Source organism: Solenopsis invicta, chromosome 1 (assembly GCF_016802725.1).
Source record: "Solenopsis invicta isolate M01_SB chromosome 1, UNIL_Sinv_3.0, whole genome shotgun sequence".
Taxonomy (NCBI): Eukaryota; Metazoa; Arthropoda; class Insecta; order Hymenoptera; family Formicidae; genus Solenopsis; species Solenopsis invicta.
This window is the reverse complement of record NC_052664.1, coordinates 32,442,452-32,457,487: the sequence shown is the minus strand read 5'-3', so window position 1 is coordinate 32,457,487 and position 15,036 is coordinate 32,442,452. Positions and strand designations below refer to the sequence as shown.

At 37.1% G+C, this 15,036-nt stretch overlaps 1 protein-coding gene across 18 annotated transcripts in view; it reads left to right on the top strand.

Moving 5' to 3' along the window:
- The window catches only part of LOC105198658 (AMP deaminase 2), a 41,758-nt gene that overhangs the window by 18,860 nt on the left and 7,862 nt on the right, over positions 1-15,036 (top strand). For 13 of the 18 annotated variants that reach the window (XM_039453435.1, XM_039453430.1, XM_039453441.1 and 10 more), the window contains one exon: positions 8,561-8,729. In XM_039453435.1, coding sequence (XP_039309369.1) covers positions 8,561-8,729 — 169 coding nt within the window. Of the gene's footprint in view, positions 1-4,361; positions 4,576-7,780; positions 7,926-8,560; positions 8,730-12,204; positions 12,314-13,893; positions 14,495-15,036 lie in introns of those variants that run through there. The other 5 variants (XM_039453474.1, XM_039453466.1, XM_011165455.3 and 2 more) reach the window with 4 other exon arrangements.

The following is a 15,036-nucleotide window of genomic DNA, read 5'->3' as shown; positions in this document are numbered from 1 at the left end:
ATAATAAGAGCAATAGCTATCTGCGTAGATAGATATAGATTTTTTTAAATATTTCAAATAGCTTTCTGTTTCTTGAGATTTACATTTAAATTATTTAAATAATAATAAATCCTTTCAATCTGATATCATAAACTATTTAATTTTGAATATATATAATATTTATGGTTAATTTTTTTGGAGATAAAATGATAAGCACATTCAATGTAAACTTAATATTAAATATGATCATTGATAAGTTTTATTTATATTTGACAGCTATAAGACAGGCATATAATTGCTTACTAAAAAATTATACGGTTTATTTTGATTTTGATTTACATAGAGAGAGAGAGAGAGAGAGAGAGAGAGAGAGAGAGAGAGAGAGAGAGAGAGAGAAGTTCTACCTGCATTTTGAAGGTCGCTTCTGCGCCAAAGTAACCCTCGTTTCAAAGTGCATAGCTGACTCGGGACCTCATTTTGCACCGTAAATGTCAAGGTTAAAGCAGGCCAGCAAAAAGATTCAAGTGTTTGGAAATGATTACTGCAAGGAATAATATATGTTAAATATAAATAAAAACATAAGAAAAATAAATGTAAATAAATATAAATGTTAAGGGACACTCAGACATGCGATCAAATTATCAGAAAATTCAAATAAATATGCTTAATGAGACTTTTTCAGAAATCAAACTAATTAATTTTACTTTTTATATATAATTTATATTAATTTTATTGGATATATCTATTGTAATGGTCAATTTCAAGAAGAAGTTTAAACACATACGCGAATATCTCTTCTAGGAATACAACATTTTCGTGATTCGTGGTATGGCTCGCACGACGTCGGTGACACCGTTGGAGGAAATTCCTCGCACGGATCGCGACAGTAAATACCAATTAGTTCAGCTGCTGCGTTCGGCGCACGCGAAAACCGCTCGGCACGACAAGAACGAATCCGTAATTAAATCAGTAATGTTTCACACACCTCTAAAGCAACCTCCGAGTTTGTTAGTTTCCTAAAAAGAAAAAAAAATAACACGCACACACATCTTAATGCATCGTGGCAAAAAAAGTTTACATTTATTTCTTTTTTTAAATTGTGCTCGTTCTTTATCGTGTTCACGAGTTTTAAATTTTGAAATACACGTCAGGTTCTACTTGGATAGTACGAAGATACATTGCCTTTTACAATATATAACCACATCTATTGAATAATGCATAACACGGATTGACATAATATTGAAGCATCGATTCGTCGATATTTTTACTAATATTATTTGAAATATTAATAAATATTGCTACGCATAGTTTATAGTGAGTATAACATTTTTTTAAATCTATATTTATATATATACCTATAAATATATTTGTTTATATACTCATCAATCATTTTAAGTACCAAATATACATTTATCGTTAATTTGACCATGATGTATTGTATCCTGAGAAGTGCACATTATACTATTGGAGCTAAGATTAGAAGCATAAAGTAAAATATATTATATTGTGGCAGATATATATATATAGAACGTTCAAAGAATGTACATGCGAAAAGCTATTCATTGTTGACAATTGTATAGATCATAAATAATGCTTTGACCGTTCGCAAAACGTATCACCTCTAGGACTAGTGTTAACTAGGTGGTATATTTTCATCTCGCCACATCTTGAGCGTTTATCTCTTTCCCTCTGTTCTGTATTCGATATACTTGTAAGATATAAATCTAATACACTTTTACTAATTGTAAGTATTAGTAGCAATTTAACGTTTTAATTTATATCCTGTTGTGTAAGAGGAATTAATTGATAAAGCTAATAAGTATTAGAGATATTTTTAAATTAGATATTATTGGAAGAATATAATAACAGATGTGACATTAATTCTATGACGGAGTCTTTCATAAATGTATGTACGTTTAAAAAATTATATATATATATATATATATATTAATAAATCAGAGAAAATCACATAAAATACCATGTTGTCCCAAAATTACAATTTTAAGGGAAAATCTTTAAGAAAAAATTCCCTCTGTGTATTTCTTAAACGTTTTTAATTTTTAAAATTTTCTAGTTTTGATTCTGATTGGTACATTCAACATCTGCTTGTGTTAAATTTTTTAAACGTACATACATTTATGTAGTATACGAAGTATCGAATACAGAACAGAGGGAAAGAGATAAACGCTCAAGATGTGGCGAGATGAAAATATACCACCTAGTTAACACTAGTCCTAGAGGTGATACGTTTTGCGAACGGTCAAAGCATTATTTATGATCTATACAATTGTCAACAATGAATAGCTTTTCGCATGTACATTCTTTGAACGTTCTATCGCTCGAGTGCGTAATTTGCCTCGAGACTGTTACATAGTTAGGCACGTAACGATCGTGTGTATCGCAGCGTGAGATGTGGGTCACGACACTCACGACAGGTATAAGTATGCACGCCGAACGCGCGCCGATCGCGAGTATCGTGTTCTCCAATGTATTATTATTGAAAATACTAATGCGCCTAACGCACGTTTCGCTCGAGTTATCGCACGTTGCGAGATGTTTGTGCCAAGACTCTTTGGTATGCTCCACGCGCGTGTGCAAGCTATGAGTAAACTCGGATATTAATATATCGATAATATGGGAAAGTGGCGTGAATCCAGTTCCAAAAATCTCGCCGAGTATCTTGGCCTTGCGCCCCGCCCGCGCCGCGCCACGCGTGCCTGCAACTTCAATTAAACTTCTCTTGCGTGCTGTAACTTTTTGTCTCAAATATTTTCAAGTTTCTTCGGAACAGTGCAAAATATTCTTCTAAATTATTTTTGCGGATAGATGGATGTTTCCTGGTGCAACATCGAAATATTAAATCTCAACAAATGTTACAACGACCGCGCTTTCTTCTTCGGAAGTGACACTTTCTTTCTACTATAATACGACGATGCTTCTTTGTCCTGAACTCTTATCTTATTCTAACTCTTTTGTTCTTAATTTTTATTTTCTAATCATCAGTACTACTTGTTCAACAATTGATATTGTTTTAGAGGAATAGTACATCTTTCTTGAATGCGAAGATTCATCTGGGAGATTCTAAAAAGCGCAGAACATTCTTTTGCTTAACTTATGCATCCTTTTTATTCTTAAAACATGTTTCATGTTACAGGATATTAAAAAAAAAATATCCTATACGATAAGTCGTATGAAAATTTACCCATGAAATTAATTGATTACTAAATTGCTTTTCTATCGATCGTAAATTTTATCATTTTACTGATTTACACTTTCGAGACTTGAACTTTTTAAGACAATCTTTTTTCAAAAACTTTTTTAATTTGTCACGTAAATATCACTTATTATTAACTGTTTCACTTAAAAAAAAAAGTTTTGCTGATGTAGGTAGATTATTTCAAAGTGTCACGATAAAAAATTATCACTATTTTTTGTATTTGCTAAAATATTGTTTGTCACATACAGAATGATACAGCAGCAACATTTAACAGTATCTTCTAGAAAATTGAGATTTTATTGCTAATTATAGTATAGTCAAATTTTATAACAAGTATGATTGATCTTAACATGAATAGTCGTTACAGAAAAATTCTTTTTAAATTTCATAAACAGTTTACATTTAAATTCTATCTCTATTATTCGATAATCATTTATCTACATGGAGAAAAAATTTGTTTGAATACTTGCAATGAAATAGTTACATGTAAATATTTATTCAATAAAAAAAAAATAGTTAAATTACACAAGTGATTCTTGTAATGAACAAATATTTATTTACATTTTATTGCAAGTATTCAAACAAATGTTTATTAAAAATTAGTAATTTTTCTTTCAGTGTACCTTTTTTGATAAAAAAAAAAGATAGAATCCGATAGAAAAAATGCTATCATTTTCTATGGAAAATTTTTATCAGAGGATCAGTTAATTTTTTTGCAATAAAATAATTGTGGCTGTACTTGCAAAATCATTTTGTCGACTGTTAGCCTTTCACTTAATCTCCTGAGAGCTTTGCAAAATGAAAGCTATCGATTAATTGGAACTCGTTACACGTTGTATTGTATATATTTATACGCAGGTTTTTTATATCACAAATAATTATAGTCTTCATAAGGAGACAATGTGTAGCGAGCGTGCACGCGCGGTTCCGCAATCCGCACGCGTGTGCGCGGCGCATGTCGCATGGCGCGTGGCGCGAGCCTACGCGTGATCGTATGTACATACGTACAATACACCCGCGGCCTGCGGTCCGTTGATTCTGCGATGCGGCTCCACCGCTGCCGCCGCTGCCGCTGCCGCCGCCGCCGCCGCCGCCGCCGCCGCCAAGATTCTACCGTCCCTTCCTCTCACCCTGGTATAGTCGGTGCATTCGACATTCGCGGGCCAGTCGATATGGTCAGTGCCCCCCGACGCGTCGTCGACTAAACATACGCAGTAAAGTTTCTCTCTCTTTCGAAGGAAAGAAAGTAAGAGAGCACTCGAGAACGAACTTGCATCTTGCATCTCGCGACGCGCTCCCGTCGAGCGAAATCATCAAATTTTCAGCTAAAACGGACGTTACACGGACATCGAATCTCCCCGAAGGCGCTTCGCAAATTTGTGTGTACAAAAAAAGAAAATAAAAAAAAGTCAAATTCGCGTCGCATCGACCGTGCGATTTGGTTGCGTTTTTCAGAATAATCATCTTGGCCTCGCGATCTCGATTAAAGTGAACATCGTTGCACTTTTAACGATGTTTCAGACGATTTTTGTTTCTTGAGTAATCCTTAGTAAATTACGATAGAAATGTTTCAATTTTTTCGTGATTCCGTTACTTTGGTTTCGATAAGAATTTTACACATTTACGTATTATCTGTCAAAGAAAATATCTTGACCGTTCGGACGCCAACTGTACAAGTTGATGTGAGATAGGACCTTGGAATCGTTCTCGAATGGAGTCTCAAGGAATGTCTTACGAAAACTTATCATTCGTTGCTCAGTTCATACGTGTGTGTGTGCGTGCGTGTAAAGTGAATCTTCCTTTAACAGAATTTTAATTTACGGCCAAGAAATTTTTTTCTTAATCGTAGCACTATGATCTCTTTCGGCAATTCCGAAAAAATTAAGTGTAAAATGTTTTATAAAAAATAATACCACATCTGTATTTTATTATGAAGCAATTCATATGTAAATTATAAAGCAAGAAGACTCAAATGACCAGAGTTAGTCTTTAATCGACGTCGATGCAACGCAACCAGCTTCTCTCAAATGTGTCGATCGCTGACGAAAGTCGCTCGCCAAGTAAACATTTCACGTTGCACATACAAAAAAAGAATGTTGATTACAAATTCGCGATAATAAATACACGGTCCTCCGTCTTTTCAAAAACGCATTGATAAGATGTATCGCTAGTCCGATTATCATCTGTGTCGAAACGGTGTCCTTATCAATGTAACGTGTCCATAAATAAAAAGTAGACGGTACACTCGACTCTTTGAGACGAGCAATAGGCTTACGACATCCCGCGCAAGATTCAATTCAAGTATCGGCTTTTCTCTTCGGTGGACCTTCGCGCAAAGTGAACAGAACGCGAGAGAGAATCGAGGAGATCATATATATTCGTAAAAATTAATGTTGTCGGTACGTGTCAGATAGATTAATACGCGTACTCCGATATTGTTCTCCGGTTATTTAAAGTCGCAGATAAGTTGCCGATGCGTGACATAATTTTATATCATGTTTCAACAAGGTGAATCATTTTCGCAGGTGTTCATAACATTCTTATTTTATGCAGTCTGTGATCAATTTAACGATTTTGCGAATTAGAGCGCGAGCCTTTGCGCTTATTTTATTTCGTAGAATACTCGTATTACTCATACCGCTCATAGGTAGCGTTCCGAGAGTACTCGTTAAAATAGTATAAATTTTTCCGGATCCAATTTTTCTCACAAAGTTAAAATCAATTTTTCTTGCTACAGAAATTGTACGTACGTCCGAAGATATTTTCTTAATTAGCAAATGTGGTAATGCATGCGCTTATCTCGCGCACGCAGTTCAAACAAAGTTCACACGCAGTCACTACGTGAAAATCCAAGATACCAAAGTAAATCTGTACGCGACGCGGCGACGGTTATATCCAAGAACAAATTGTACATTCATCAAAGGGATTCTGCGTCGCCCGTAATTCTGCGTAATTCCCGTTCTTCGTGGAATCACAGTTCACAGTCACTCGGTAGAGTGACGTGAATCATCGTGCTGTTAACGTCGCTTAAAACGGTGGAAAAACGCTGGTTTCTCGAGTATCATCGACCTTGCGGGAAAGCGATCTACGAATATTTCTTCGGGTCAACTATTTATAGCGCACAAGCCGATGTTTTCATCTGCGGGTCCACCGTCGCGCCATCGATGCTCGCGGACGAAAGGCGTATCGCCTGTTGATATCGTACCGTGAATTTTTGCCTTTGTTACTGATTCACGTTGGAACGATTCAACCTGTCGCTTTGTCTTTTAAATCTTTTTTTAAGGCAACTGTAAACTTTTGTTTTTAGAACAACGAGTATTTGTAGGGGCTGAATCACGATCGTTAAGCTATAAATAACCGTAATTTCTCATTATACAAAGTGTATGTGTATTATTATCATTATTAAAATCAGTAATGCGACATGTCGCAATAGGTATCAAAACTAATGCGATTTTCAAAGGGAGAAAATTGAAAAGTTGCTAGACAAAATAAAAATGGGGTAATAGCACGTCACGGAACGTAAAGAGGAGTATTTAATTTGAAATTCTCTTCACGATCCACCTACATAGTTTACAAGAATACGTCCGTGTTAATTTTATGCAAATTAGACGCAGAGAAATTGTGTACAGGCGTAATCTAATCATCCCTGACGCAACTCCAATTCCTGTTCTCTGACATAGATACAGTCATACCGTTTACTACACGTGGATGATTCGCGACATTTCTAATGATTTCGTTAGCTGTAGTGCCATTTTCCGTCTGCCAATAGTGCCGTTGTGAAATTATGCAATTGTGCAATTGTAACCTGGCTTTCCAGTCCCCTTCGCAACAATGCGCATACCGTGAACCTCGTTGCCCTCGTGGCGGCGACGGCGGCGGCGGCGCCGAAGACCAAGAGGCAAGTTCGTCGTTGGTTTGACGAACGAAAACAACAGTTCCTCGTCACCTCGTCGTTCTATTAATAGCCGCGCGTATTAAGAGCCGCACTGTGCCCGGTGCCCGGTGCCGGCTCTTTGTAGATTTGTCGAGGGTCGTGGCGAGCTCATTGATTCATTGATCATATCGTGGGAGAACGATGCGTCTCTCGCGGAAGTGCGCGATCGTTGTTAGACTCTCGTGACCCTCTCTGGAATAAGAGTGACAAAATAATATTCAATTAGAAATAACCAGCGTTAAGAATTATTTATGGCAACTTATGATTCATGATTACCAAATTGTTAGTTGTTCGTCTTTCGAAATCACGACCAATCACGCCTGCAGTTGCATGTTTACAAGTAATTCAAATTCAGTGACAAGAGTGGCAGTTATTAATCTACTAACTGCATTTATGACTCGACGGTTATTCACTGCTTGACATTTGTATTAAATGTTCGATTATGAATTGCTATACTGAATTCTTTTAATTGCATTTGTATAATACGGAGGCGTGCATTTTCGATTAACTGCAACGTTCCACTATCGAATTAATTATCTCAAGTTTCTTACGTACTTATTAAACGAGCGAATCAGCGACGATCGATCATTTTTTTCGAAGCTTTCGAGTGACGAGAAAAGGTGTAGAATAAAAGCGGAAATTGCTTGCAGGAACGTACAGTAATTCGTGTTGATAAAATCGATCGATATATTCTCGCGATGGGAAATGAAAATGAAATTCTCGCCATGTACAAGCGCAATTCCGTTACCGAGTGGTTGCAGAAAACAGGGCAAGCGACGGACAATGTAAATAATGGTAAATTGACAATTATGAAGATTTTTATCTTCCTTCATTTTTTTTATCGCGAGGAGACTTAATTTTTATTTAGTTTGCACAAATTGTTGTACACTAATGTAAGACATCTGAGTAATCATCAAATTCTATTATATTTTCATATCACTTGTAATAAGTGTAATATGTGCTTTAAATTCTTTAACTTGTCATGTATATGGTTACTAATATCACAGCACATTTATATATTTGTATGCGTAAACTTTAATGAAGCGTCTACAATGCAGTCATTACGACATTATGACGCTGCGATTAATCAAAAAATCAAAAAAGAGAATATGGTTTTTCTTCACTGATTGGTCGTAGCGTCGTAACGTAATTACCGTAGACGCACCATGAAATGCACTAAGAAGAGTGAATGTGATAAAAGAACAACAAAAAAAAAAAAAAAAAAAAATCGTGGATGACAACAAAATGAAATAATTCAAAATTTCAAATTTATAATTCGGATTAAAAACAAAAATTTGTTATTTTGATGTTTATATATAGATTTAGTTTAAAAGTTTATTTAGTTTTACAGTAAAAAATGTATTCAGTATATGCAGACCATTATTCATTAGCAAATCTCGTTAGCAAAATTATTTTGTTTCTTGCCGCAGGTAGCGAGAGTCCAGTCTTCGAGGGTGGTGGTAGTGGTGCAGGCCCTAGTAGTGGTTTGAGACTTGCATCTGAACTGCCGAATGAGATTTCTGCACCTTACGAGGTACCTCAATTCCCAATCGAACAGATCGAAAAGAAACTCCTGATCCAACGACAACTGACTGTCAAGTGAGTATTAATCTTGATTTTACAGCATTTTCACAGATTTACATAATTCAAAGCGGTTCAAGACGAAATTATATACTTTTAGATATATAATTATAATTATATACTTTTAATTATTTAAAAATTATCTGTATATGTAATATTTTAGTTAAATTTTGCATTTTTTAATTTGAAATTTAATTCGGATTTAAGTACGTTTTAATTAAGTGTGACTTAACAGAAAATTGATCCTAGTTATATCTAAATCGATGCAAATATGAATCGAAAAAAAAATAGGATTAAATGGATGTTAAAGATTTATCGTGTTTATCAAATAAAGTTGAAATTTCATTAAATCGAAGCAAAAAGCCATCACACAATTTTCAATATACTTCTCTTTTCGTCTAGAGTCTAGAAAGAAATTTTTCAATAACCTTTTTAAAGAACTAGCAACTGCATTTAATATAAAACTTATTGAGAAAATGAGAAAGAGAGAGAGAGAGAGAGAGAGAGAGAGAGAGAGACACGTACTTTTTACATTAATTTAATGTATTAACCTCCTTACACGTACTTTCGTAGAATTTATACTAAAGTTGCATGGAAAATATTAAGATTAATTTCAGTTAGTTAAACTTGGATAATTATCCTAGATAATTATTTCGCTCTGAAAGAAGTTTATCTCAAGGAATAAAACGATGCCGATAAACAGGCAGCAATAAAACCGAGATCTCGATATAATTACGACAGTGCGGAAGATACTAAAGTACTATCGCCATCGCGAGGATAATTAAGTACTCAGTCGTATATACGTGGTAATACACGCACGATCGAGTATCTGATAAAACCGAGGCTTATGTGCAGATCGCTGTACACGGGGTACGTGTCTGCAACATAGATATCAAAGCAAAGCAGCGAATTTTACTTGCTAAAGTAAAAATAAAATTCGTTGAAAATCGCTAAGAATATAAACTGGAAAATCGTTGAGAATATAAGCTAAAATAATTTTTAGAAATAGCAATTTTCAACATATATTTCGAAGAATTATTTTTCCCAAATGATAAGGCAAGGGCTTTGAAAAGATACGATGCTTTTCATATTTTTTTAACGATCTATAAACATTCTGGCATTTACAAAACACGCTGTAGCATGGCTAAATGTCACGATTGTGTATTGGGCATCTCGGGTAATCGCGTCATAATCCGGAAGCTTTTACGAAAATTAAGCTTCAACAAATAGAAGACTCATTTTTTGCAGAATATTATCATGGGGATATCGTATTATTCATAAGATGTGAGCTCAGTTTTTAAATGTCTGTCGAGAGAGAATATCCCGAATTAGCTTGCTTCTCTGCTAAAAGAATATTAAATTCGCTTCACTAATTCTTACCCAAGCTTTTAGTGGGAATTTGCATCCGATAAAGGTAAGAGAGAAAAAAGATAATTCGTCAGTCGGAAAATTAAAGAAACTCGAGGAATATTTCGACTACATGCATCGTCTATTCATAAATATTGTATAATTATAGAAATTGGTCAATATCAGAGATTATCAGAGAGAAAGAGACTCTGTATTCATTGTAGACAATCGAACGCCGATGCGATACTTGAAACTATTTCACTTCCTGCAACGTGGCATTCCACGATGAGGAAACGTTTTATATGCGATATTCTATGTACATTAATGGAACGTCGACCCGGCGATCGTTCGCCGCGTTTCGAACCAGTTTTAAAATATTATCATCGTTAGATATTTTATCGGTATCGTGATGTATTATGTAGATCAGCGAAGGATATAGGTAAACGGATAGATACGAGAAACTCATGGAGACTAGTAGGTCACGCCGCCCACATGTACACATACACACACACACACACGTCTTGAGAGGCCGAGGCAGACATTTTGCGAATTTTGCGCGAGAAATGTCGCATTGTTATTTGATGGGACAGCATTGCGCTCCCTTCGAGTTCTTTCATCACTTTTTAATTCAGTGCTTTCTATTACGTTTTTGAAAATACATTTCCAATAACGCCCGGCTATTTTGTATTGTTCATTGTAATCAGGACTCGTATTAACCAGAGAATTCTAAATTTATTCGTTTATTTATATACACAATGACGTGATTAAAGTGTGTAATTTACTTTGAAATACATTCAACGGGGCGATAAAATTTTAATTAAATTAATTAAACACGAAATTATTGGCGAAATTTATTTATTATAGACATAGATTTAATTATTATCAATTTTCAAATAAGGGTAACGTTTGTTATTTATTCATTTTTAATCAATGTTTTCTCTTTCGATTTTATTTAAAATGATCAATTGTTCATGAAAAAGCAAGGAAAAATATCAAGACTGGACAATCAAGAAGAACATTTGCAACAAATATATAGATATTTTGCATAAATATATCGGGGCCGGGGTGAGAGGAAGGTATTCTATTATTTAGATTAGGCAATCTTTGTTTGCACCGATTGTGTGAAAAGCGCGGATTACCTTGGGGCGGCCGTTGATCACCGATAAAATCGTCATCGTCGTCGTGAACGGAATTCTCATTGCTGCAGCCAATAAAGCTGCGATCAATAATTCAACGCGGGACGTGTGCCTGTTGGCCTCGAGACGCTTAATGTAACACGATAATTCAATTCGGAATGTATGTCATAATCGTTAATACTTGTATAAAAATAGAACCAATTCCCATTGGTGACGACCGAAGAGTTTGGCGAGAAAGGTCGATTCGCGAGCTGCGAATTGTCCTAAAAGACAAAATCTTAAGCGACGAAAAGTCGCTTGAATCCTACCGGGAGAGAGAGAGAGAGAGAGGGAGGGGGGGGAACGCAAACCTTGTTGCAAAACACCCCGTATAACGACCTCTGCCTCAAAAATCGATCGTAGCTGCTTGTCTCTTCACCGTGAGACAAAAGTCAAGAAGTTTATTCAAGGTAATTTCGTTCCGTTCATATTTCTGTCTGGTCGCCCCTAACTGGAAGTACTCACGATACTCGATAGCGATATTGAAGCGTGTAGTAGGCCGGGGGTATTACACTAACACGTATATATATATATATATATATATATATATATATATATATATATATATATATTTCGCAGCGGTGACAACATCGATAGTGGCGATAGTTGGAGAAAAATAACGATGCAACAGATAAATTACCTCTACAGAGGGGGTCTAAGCGGTGGCCAATTAAATAAGCCGATAAATACGCCGCGCGAATATCGCGCTGCGCGTTTCAATGACGCATTTAGCGTGCACGACGGATGCATACAATGTGCAAAGCTGGCAAGTTACGTCACGTAAGCGGAAACCATGTATCGGTCGTTTTTTTTTCACGTGCAATCGGAGAGCGGCATAAAACGCCCGCTGGGCGCGAGACGCGAGGCCCAAGAGGGCGAGAGTGGGTCGCGAAGGGGTTGGCCGCGCGATCAGCAGCCAGCCGCCCTCCATCACGGCCACCCGCTCAGCCGCTCGGTGGCTCAGTGCGCTCAGTGCTCGTGCGGCCGTCGTTGTTACCGGACGTGTACTCGACACGTACAGCGTACGCGCGACTTCCGGCACAGTCGAAAGAGTTGCATGCGCGTGGAGAGGAAGTTTAGGTATACCGTTCGCACGAGGCTGTGTCGCGCCACCCTGCCTGCCCCGCTCCGTACTCCGTAGTCTCGAGACCGGTATAATGATCGCTTGTCCGCGGATATACAGGGAACAAAACGGATCTCACGCTAAACCGTCGCCGATATCATTGTAGAGATTATCGCAAATCACCGGAATCCGACGAAAAGCACATCGGCTTCGATCGTTCCAGCGTAGCTGCGGTCGCCGCGAAGAATTAGCCTCACGTGGCGAAAGAACGTCTAAATCATTTAATTATTATTATTTTTTTTCCAATCATTTTTCCAACAGGAAATATTCTTCGTAATGAATTCGATAATACGTTTCTCGCTAATTGCATTGAACGCTCGTTCATTTGTTGAACAAAAAAAAAAAGAAATCTGATATACGATATCTGATACAAGTATAACGAGCTCTACTTAGATTACGTTAAACCACTCTCTGCATGATCGATTTGGCAATCAGAGATTTTGATTTATCGATCCCCTCGCGTACCGCGCCGTGTGCAATGCAATTACATTACTGGACCTCGAGTGAGAGAGAGAGAAAACGCGCATCCTGCAACGGCTGCAACGCAAACGGCATCACGCGCCTTCGATTTCACGTAATTGATACAGCGTGAAAGATGAGATATAACGAGCTAAGAGTCTCGCGTAATATAATCGGACTTACAAACGGCTCGCGGCGCTAATTCTTAACGCGAACTACATTGTGGATGAGAAGAACGAGATCGTCCGATGCTGGCGAGTGAGTCACGATTGAAGAGAGGGACGCTTGTCGCTTGTGCTTTTGAACATCGCGTCAACAGTAGCGATGACGCAGAAACGTGCAATACGAATCGCGATTCGAGGATTCTCCCGAAATTCGATTCAAATTCGCGACCTTTCGTTGACTGTGGTTCTCCCATCGACTTCCGCGTGTTGCCCTTGTCACACATTCAAATCTCGCGAGCGACTAGGTATTGGATGATCAGGGATTCTCTCGCGCGAAAGGAAATTCGGAAAGAATAAAATTTTGAAAAAAAAGTTGAATCGCTGAATAAATATCTCGAAACTTGGAAGGTACTTTACTCGAATGTGTCGCGCATAAATTGATAGCGTCTGCTATTTTGGCATTTTCTTTCTATAAAGTTTTTTAGTTGTGCGGCGCTTAGCGAGATTTATTGCGCTAGGGAGGCAAGTACGTACAAAGGTGTGATAAACGCGTTTACCGCAGCACCGTATAGCACACTGCTATTACACCGCGAAATTTTGTTACTCTTTCACCACATCCCGCAACTACAATTTGTCAACTACACTCTGTTTTAGAGTTTTAGATAGGATATAAAACGGAGAAACAATGACGCGATTGACGCGAAGAACAAAGAAAATAGAGTAGCAACGTTAACAATTGAGATTATTTGCACATAATAGAAATAATATTCACGCTCCTTCTATCTCTTTCTCCGTGCACATGAATTAACTTCATATCGAAAACAAAGTGTACATTATTTTCCCTACAATTTATTTTAACGCGATATTTTTCGCTTCTGTGACTCTCACCGCGTTATTTTTTCCATTCAACGCAGAATATTTTTTCTCGCGGAATGCGCGTTGCATTCTGCGGTGAAATGGTGACTATTGAACGCTCAACCTCCAAGTCGGAACGATTACGTTCGTTTGACAGAACACAGCAGGACGGTGAAATATATGCATGAGATTGTGGAAGAAAGTGGGAAAGGACCACGCGTCGTCCAGTCAGCTTCCATAAAGAGAGGCGCTACTTATCGGCTGTTCCAGCCGACTAATCATGAAAGATCGTGGCGATTTTCGGTCGGGTTACCGAAGACCGAGGGACACGGTTGATCTACGATTGTGATCGAGGAACGCTGTTAGACCGAAGCGAACGTGTCGATCGCTCCTCGGGACTGCTAACCCATCGCCGCCGCCGGCGAGCGGCGATGGAATCCCACGTATCGCGTGAAAACTCGTGAAAACTCGTGAAAACTCGTCGCTCCCCCGCGAGCGAGCGACGAGTCGGATGAGCGTGGAAGAAAGCGCGGCACGAATTTGTGTTTATATCGTCTTTCCGCACCGCGATCTATTCCGCGCGTGGTATCGATCGCGTAACATGTTCGCTGGCGCGAACGAGTCGAAACGATGGACGAGAGATAATAGGATTCTCCTGAGGTAATTCGCGCTTTCGTATTATGAGAATGGAGTGCCGAATCACGCTTGTTTCTTAAAATCTTAAATTCTCATCAATGTAGACCGAACGTGCAAATTTTTTGCTAAATCTATCGCTCTTATTTGACCAGCGTGCGTTGTAAATTATTATACTGTACACTTAATGTCATATAATAATATCTGAAGGTAAACCATGCGATTCAATACTGATATTTAGTGCTAAATATTCAGTACTGATGAATTTAAATACACAATAATTAGAAGTAATAAGTAATTGAATTATTAATTTTGATAATATTGTTTAGAAATTTCATGATGTATTAACTACGATATTAATATATGTTAATTCTTTTAATAACAGTAATATTAATAACAATAATATTATTAATATTAGTAATTGTCTAATATTATCATATTAATTTTTTAATTTGATATTTTTGTATTCGACTGAAATATCATTTAAAATTACCTTGAAAATTATTATTTCATATTTTACATTTTAATATTTCTCGTCAAAGATATTATTTTCAATGCGCAAGTTTCGT